At 32.1% G+C, this 8,283-nt stretch overlaps 1 protein-coding gene across 1 annotated transcript; it reads right to left on the reverse strand.

Annotated features, from left to right (window-relative positions):
• Window positions 1–1,565: 1,565 nt before the first annotated feature.
• Window positions 1,566–2,429, reverse strand: LOC125809410 (uncharacterized). The gene is made up of 2 exons (XM_049489057.1): window positions 1,771–2,429; window positions 1,566–1,689 (listed from the first exon to the last, which is right to left on the reverse strand). Exons 1-2 carry the CDS (start codon window positions 2,427–2,429, stop codon window positions 1,566–1,568), a joined length of 783 nt encoding a protein of 260 aa, XP_049345014.1.
• Between the last annotated feature and the right edge of the window lie 5,854 nt (window positions 2,430–8,283).

An 8,283-nucleotide genomic window follows, 5' to 3' on the forward strand; every position in this document is an offset into this window, starting at 1 on the left:
AATTATGGCAAGGACATAGGATGCACCAATGTGGCCACCGTCTACTTCTTGATTAATCATTCCCAATGCATCTGGATCATTATGATTGAAAAAATTAAACTATAGAAGAAATAACACATTTAAAAGGCAAAATACATTGATAAAAATGTGTATATTACCACGCCTTTTCTGTATAAGGCTTCTAAATCACCAATGCTCTGCACATTTCTAGGAAAGAAGTGGCTTTTTGAACTACCGAAAGTTGATCAATGTTACCTTTCGATAAACAGAAAGTTCAGTAGAGACTTGATTGAGGACCCTAGAACTGAGAAATCAAATCAAATGGTTAGGAAATCAAATTAAAGAGCAAAAATTCATTAATACATACATACCTTAATCTAACATTCATTAAATTTTTGAGGGAGTAGGAAGCAATCCTTTCAACGATATCAATTAGTAGTTCCCTCGGAAGGGATTCAATGTAGTTTTTTTTACTCCTAGTCATTTTTGAAGATTTTTTCTTCTTCCTTTCCATCTTGGAGAAAATTAAATGAAAGGACCTTTTGTTATTATGTTCTTATAAAATGACAGGAATGTAATGAATGTGAAAAGTTGAAACTTCTAAAGACGAAGAGAAGAGAAGAAAACTTTTGACTTTTCAAATGCAAGTACCTATTTTTTTGAAAAAAGGGTAAAATATGAAGAGTTGTAATTAATTTTTTTCTTGAAAGTTGTTCTAATGACAGTAATGATTGATTGATTGTTCACACACCTTACACGTAATTATTTATTAGAAATATGTTGGAACAAATGTGTTTTCTATTGTACTTGTAACACATAATTGACATATGTTGGGACATATGCAATATTCTGTTGTAAAATCTAACACATAATTGGCATATGTTGAAACAGATGCAATAGTTCAAAATAAATCACACATTTTATATAAATAACATAACATAAGTTGATTCAAATTAAGATAAGAAGATAGGGAACATCATCCTCAAATAAAAAAGAACATTCATTAAAATTCAACAACACTTATGGAGCATTTTGATTTGGGCATGTAGTTCTTTTGTGGCAAAAGTCCCTACATACGGAACACTTATTTTTTCTTGTTGGAAATGATTCACCAACTCCACGCCGTCTCTTATAACTCCTTCTTCCAAGTTTGCTTGGATCAACATATGGAGGAGGTATTTCTCTCTCTATGATATCCAAAGGACAATCACATAATCTTCAGGTGGCACCGGGTGAATTTCCTCACAATATGCTATTATGTATTTTTCCACTGATTAATATGGAGAGGAGTACTAATAAATCTAATTTCCAAAATCGGTACCAAATTGGGATCGAAGCGCTTCCATGGCATAAGGACAAGGTATTTTGTCCAAGTAAAAATTTCTACAAGTACAAGTTCTTCTTTGTAGATCCACCATAGCAACATCACCATGACCAGTGGCACTGAACTTGTAGTTAGCGATTTGATGAGCCAACAACTTGTTGCCCGCGTTGACATACTTTGATATGTCTTTTTCAATTGAGGGAACAAATCTATTTGCAGAGTTCACCAGCTCCATACGTCTCTAGTGAAAGAAAAGTGCAAATCTCCTGTTTATTTCATCAAATAGAGCGACAATGGGAAATTCTCTTTCAACGTCAAACATAGCATTCACCGACTCCGTGATGTTTGATGTCATAATGTAATATCTACACAACAAAAATTAAAAATCAATCAAAACACATAAAATTACCATAAACTCAAATGAGATGGTATAGACAATAATGTACCTATTTCCCAGGCAAAATGCCCTGCTCCATGTATGGAATCCAATACGTTCAAGAGTTTCAGCCACCTTTGGTACCAAATCTCTTATTTGATTGAAATGGTCATTGAACTCACATCTATCGTACGCCTTTACTGTTTTATAAAAATGGGACACTACCTTTGAATTGTGAAAGTTATTTTGAATATTTCTCCCAAGGTGTCTCATGCAACAACCATAATGAGAAGCAGGGTCGATAGTCGAAAGCATCTTTCGAATACTTGGATGCCTATCAAAAATAATGCACAACTCATCAGTATCATCTACAAAGCTTCTCATATTTTGAAAAAAATATTCATATGAGGCATCGCATTCCTTGACCACAACACAGAAAGCCACTGGAAATATATGATTCTCAGCACCTTGTGCCACGGCCAACAGCAAAACTCCTTCATACTTGCTCCTCGAGAATGTCCCATCAACGGCTATTACTTTTCTCATTTCTTGAAATCCAGTTATCCAAGCGGCATATGATACAAAGAAGTACTTGAACCTCCCATTTTCATCTAGCGACAATGCCGTCTTGCTTCCTGGATTTGCAACTTCGAGCATATAGCAGTACACATTAAGCATTGCATACTCGTGCTCATGTGTTCTCCTAACATTAGACTTAGCATGCTCCATGCCCTTATAAATCTTCCAATATCTTACCTTACAACCCAATTATGTGCGGAGTTGATTTGACATGTCTCTTGTGGATAGGCCTTTACCATTGGGAATCCTATTTTCAAAGTACTTACCTATGAGTTTTGTCGTGGCATGCGGATTATGGCTTGTAAGATGCTCTGAACCACACGTATGGTAATTTTCATAGATTCTAATGACAAACATGTCGCTACTTATAAATTTCACAGCCCTCAGCCACCAATTGCGCTCCAATTATGAACATTTACAAGAAAACACATCACGAGAATTGATCACCTTTTTCAGTCTAAAATCTTTTTTCAAGTAAGCAATTTTCAATGAATTTGTCAGTTCTTCCTTGTTCTTGAATGTCATTCCCTTATAAAAACTGGTTTAATCATCTTGAACATTATTCACACGTGATGATTGAGAAGAAGCTGGATTGTTGCTGGCAATAATAGGTGTAGGAGGATTGTTGCTCTCAAAGTCCGGCACTTCATCTTTTCCAATTTCATCATCGTGATTATTCATGTCCACAACATCAAATTCATCATTTAACATATCTTGTTTGTCTTCTTCTAGATTATGATCCTCCTCGATAGGATTTTCATCCACGTAGACTCTTAATATGGGCGATCTCTCTGCTCCTCCCAAATAAACAAGCAAACTAGGCTGATTAGTTATTTTAAAAGGTAAGACCTTCTCATTATGAAAAATATTGGGAATGTAACTCATGCCAAGATCTTTCGGTTGACAATTGAATCCACATTTTTGGATGACTAAATTCACAAAATCAGCATACAAAATATTTCTTTGGACAATCGTCCCTACCGACCCTCCCCGTTTCTTACCATCCTTCCAATGCCAAATGTATCGATTTTTCTTCTCGACCCATTCACCACGACAATCAATCCCTACAAATAATTCCTCCATTTATTGTACCTGAAGAAATTAATTAAAAAAACAATTAGTACTAATGAAGAATGTGTAAGTCATATGTTGCAACATATGACTATTCTGTGGCGACATGTAAGTCATATGTTGAGAAATGTAAGTCATATGTTCTGTTCTGTTGTGACAAATAAATCACATGTGGCAACATGTGTAAGTTATATGTTGCAAGATATGGGTATTATGTTGCGAAATGTAAGTCATATGTTGTTACATATAACTATTCTATTGTGAAACATAAATCACATGTTGCAACAAAATGTATAAGTCATATGTTGCAATATATGACTATTCTGTTGTGACATGTAAGTCATATGTTGCAGCATCTAAATCATGATTACTTTCAATTGTGAGAAAACCTTTCACAAATCCTTGACACTTTACCTTAAAAGCATCCTTTAATCATAAATCATTCTTTTCATAAACATGCATAAATTCATAAATCATGATTCATAGTTCATAAGCATAACTCATATTCATAAAACAAGCATAAACACGAGGTCATAAAAAATCAATTGAAAATCTTGTGATTATATAAAATCATGCATAATAAGATTGAATATCAATAATTTAATCATAATAAATAGAACCCATGGAGATTTGCATGAAAACATAAGAGAATTGGGTGAAATCAACTTAGGAGATTGAAATTCTTTTGGGATCCAATAGATAAAAGGGATCAATTGATAAATTCTCACATACCTTGATAATCAAATCCTTAAGAATGCAAGGAGGATGAGACCTTGAAGCTTGAAACCCTAACTTTCACCTTGAGAGTTGTTAAGAGGATATATAGAAGAAAACTTGAGGGATTTGAGAGAATTGAGTAAATGAGAGGATTTAGGCTTAGTCTAATGAGTAAAACTGATTATAGGGATAGTTATAGGGCCAAAACGACATAGTTTATGAGTTAATTGAGTAGATAAAGATCAAAATACCCTTAATTAAAATTGTTGGATAGGGTCTACAATTTGGACCTATTGTTTGTATGTCTTTCTACGGGCCATCCTGGTCAACCGTAGAATCGTTGCTGGGACTTAAAAATTCAACCAACTTCCACAAAACCATTCTATGGGTCGTTGTCCATTCTATGACTCGTAGAGACAAACTGTAGACCCATAGTTCAAGACCGAATTTCACTAAGTCTGGATCACTTCTACGGATCCATTCTACGATCCGTAGAACCCCTTATGACCTATCTTTTCCTCCATAGATCAAACATCAGAGACTTGACATTTTCTAAAACTCAACCCAATTATACGACTGCCTTCCTATGGCCCGTAGATGGTTTCCATAGAACACTGCCTCCATGCCAAAAATGCAACTTTTTTCTTTCTAACTCAACTTTCGAATTTCGACGTGTTACATATATATTGGATTGTGGATGGAAGTACAAAGATAATTGCTATTGACATTTGGTTTGATTAACATACAGAGGCCACAAAAGGTCATACATGATCTACAAACAATATACAGTAAAACCTTTATAAATTAATATAGGTGGGACCATGAAATTTTATTATTTTATAGAGATATTATTTAATCGATAAAATAATATTCATAAATTTAAAGAATGGTTTGAGATTTAATGAAGGTTAATTTTGATTATATCAAAATCATTGTATCTTACTAATTTATGTAATATATTTATTGATTTCACATAAAAAAAAATTTGTATACATAATGTACAATGAATACATCAAAATCATTACATCTTACTAATTTATGTATCATATTTATTGATTCCACATAAATATTAAATTTATTATACATAAAGTACAATGTATGTGTATTCATTGTAATATATTTTTTGTTAAATGATTCATTGTAAAGAAATTCAATCATTCATTGTAAAATTGTAAATAATGTTCACTGTTTCTTAATAATAATTATAATTCATTTTATTTTTATTAAAAATATTTGATGTATGATGGTGAGAAAAAAAACTATATAAGAAACACATGAAGTTTCTTTAAACCATATCCAAAAATAGCTTCTCATTTAAAAGGTGACACAAAATCAATAATGACAGATCAAATGCGTAAAGCATTATGTGAGTACAAAAGAGATTATTCCCCATGCACTCAAAAAGATTTACAGTCTTGGCTTAATGAAAATTTTCATTTGAAAGTTAGTCAAGGTACAATATCAAACACACTCAAACGATCAGCTAAATATCTTTCGGCTGACTTAGAAAAAGGAAAGGATATCAAGCGATACAAGCTAGCAAAATATCCAAATATGGACAAGGTTGTTTATGAATGGTTTCTCTAATATCAAGACCGTGTGAATATAACAGGAGTTAATTTTGGAGAAGGCAATAGATGCAATGAAACTTTTATATCCTCAGGAATATTTTGAGCACAAATTATCTCTAGGTTGGCTTGAAAAGTTCAAGCTAAGACATGGTATCAAGTCATTTCGGAAAGAGTGGTTCAGTTGATATACAAGACATGAAGACGAAATTGAAATCCATAAAAACAAGAATATATCAATTTCCTATGAAAGATGTTTTTAATATGGATGAAACTGGTTTATTTTACAGGTTACAAGCTGATCAGTCTCTTGCTATGAAACAACATGAATGAAGAAAGCAGGACAAAGAAAGACTCACAATTGTTATTTGTTGCAATGAAGGTAGATCTGAAAAAATTCCTTTATGGATTATTGAAAATTATGTAAAGCCACGATGCTTCAAAAATGTCAACATGAACATCTTGAATTATCACTATCGTGCAAACAAAAGAGCATGAATGACAAGTGTGCTTTCTGATGAATATATTCATTGGTTTGATCACAAAATGCATGGTAGACGAGTTTTGCTTATGGTAGATAATTGTCCAGCCCATAATAGAAATATTGAAGGACTACAAAATATTGAATTATTTTTCTTGCCACCCAACATGACATCCAAAATTCAACCTTGTGATGTTGGGATAATAAGAGCTTTCAAGATGTATTAACTTGACAGATTTTATCGTAGAATATTCAAAGGCTATGAAGTGGGACAAACTGATCCAGCAAAGATTAATGTTTTGAATGCTATTAATTTTGCAATCCCTACTTGGACAACAAATGTTCACCAAGAGACAATAGCAAATTGTTTTCGATACTGTAAAATTTGTTTGGGGGGATGTAATCTTAGAGAATTTGAATGAACCCACTTGTGAAAACGTCATTCATGAACTTGAGGTCATGATTAATGATCTCGGTTACCACAGTAAAATTGATGTCAATAACCTATTGGATTATCCGGGTGAAAGTGATACATGTTTAGAGGTCCAGAACTTAGAAATTGTGGATACGATCAGAAAAAGCAATGTTGATGATGAAGTTGAAGATGATATTATACCTTTGGAACCAGTTACACGTAAGAAAGCACTTATCGCATCTAGAACTCTTCACAATTTTATGGTGCAGTTCGAAAAGACAACACCGGAGCTCTTTGATGCAATAAGAAAAGTTAGAGATGAGTTTTAACTAGATTTAAATTTTAAGAAAAAACAGAACACAATATAATCATATTTCACTAAATTATTTTAGATATATTTGTACTTTTAAACAATTATTAATTTATGATATTAATGAGACCATATATTTATATAGGGGTTTTCTTGTAATATATTATCTTATTATCATATTGAAATTGATGATTTTTTCCTTTGGCCTAAGTCGGGACCGGAGGAAAATATTATTTTAGAGAGATTATTAATTTATCGGGTATTAATTTATAGAGGTTTTACTGTATCATGCATATATATATATCAATTATTTTAATCTTCCTTGTTGACATACGGATCGTATGTCCAATATACTAATTGTATATAAAGGTCGTAGGTCTAAAACTGCAGAAAAAGAAAAACAAATTAGTCGGATTTACCATCTCACTTCGTTTTGACTGACTTTTTGAGAGAGAAAACAACCTAGAGCTTTCCCTAATCATCTAAGATGAGATATAATTCTCATAACTGTTATATCGAATTTTCAAGGACTAACGCTAGAATCATCATTTTGATCCTTAAATTTCAACAGTCAAATTTAAGAACATTGAAATTACTTTTTAGAGAATTTTCATGAGGTAAGTCTCTTGATTAATTACTATAATTAGAGGGTTAATTGGAAATTTTGTTGCCTATTGAATGACATTATTAACAATGGGTGATTCTTGAATTTGTAAAATAAACATGAATTTGCCTTAGAACCAAATTTTTGTTTTTAAAAAGGGTGGGAATTCATGGAATTTTATCAAAGTTCTAAACTTTGGTGCTTGTCCATTTAAATATGAGAATTAAGTTAGCTAATATTTTTACAATATTCCAAAGGATCGATGTTAGTGGCCTAAACTGATCTTCTTCAGGAAGTAGTTATAATGATCTAAGTTACTTATATTCGGATGCGGATATTGAATACGTGTGCGGATCAAGAGGTAAGTCCCTTAAGGGAATAGATTCTCACACACTAGGTTATTGTTGACTGAATAATCCTGAATTATCTATTTATATATGACTAATGACACATGTGAAATTTTATACAGTACTTTGAAAAGCTAATCCAAAGACTTATAGACACTAGATGTGATATATTCTCAAAACATTTATATGTGTTGCTGAAGAATATTTTAAGATTAATAATCTATGATCTCCTTTTTTCTTGGATATTTTTGTGTAATTCAATCAAAACTAGTTGTTAATAAACCTCCTAATTATTATCAATATTTTAAAAAATAACTTCGTGAAATACTAAGGTTGTCGATGGATTTAATTATGATCAATTAGAATCATAGTTATTTTCACATGCCTTCTTTTCCTATATTTAATAGTTATCTTCTTTTGTATGATCATTAATTAGTCATAGTTAGGAGTGTTAAAATGAGCCAAAAATATAAGTATTTTGTTTAGGATTT

The sequence above is a fragment of the Solanum verrucosum genome, unplaced genomic scaffold (assembly GCF_900185275.1).
Source record: "Solanum verrucosum unplaced genomic scaffold, falcon-dt-bn FXZP01000062.1, whole genome shotgun sequence".
Lineage (NCBI taxonomy): Eukaryota > Viridiplantae > Streptophyta > Magnoliopsida > Solanales > Solanaceae > Solanum > Solanum verrucosum.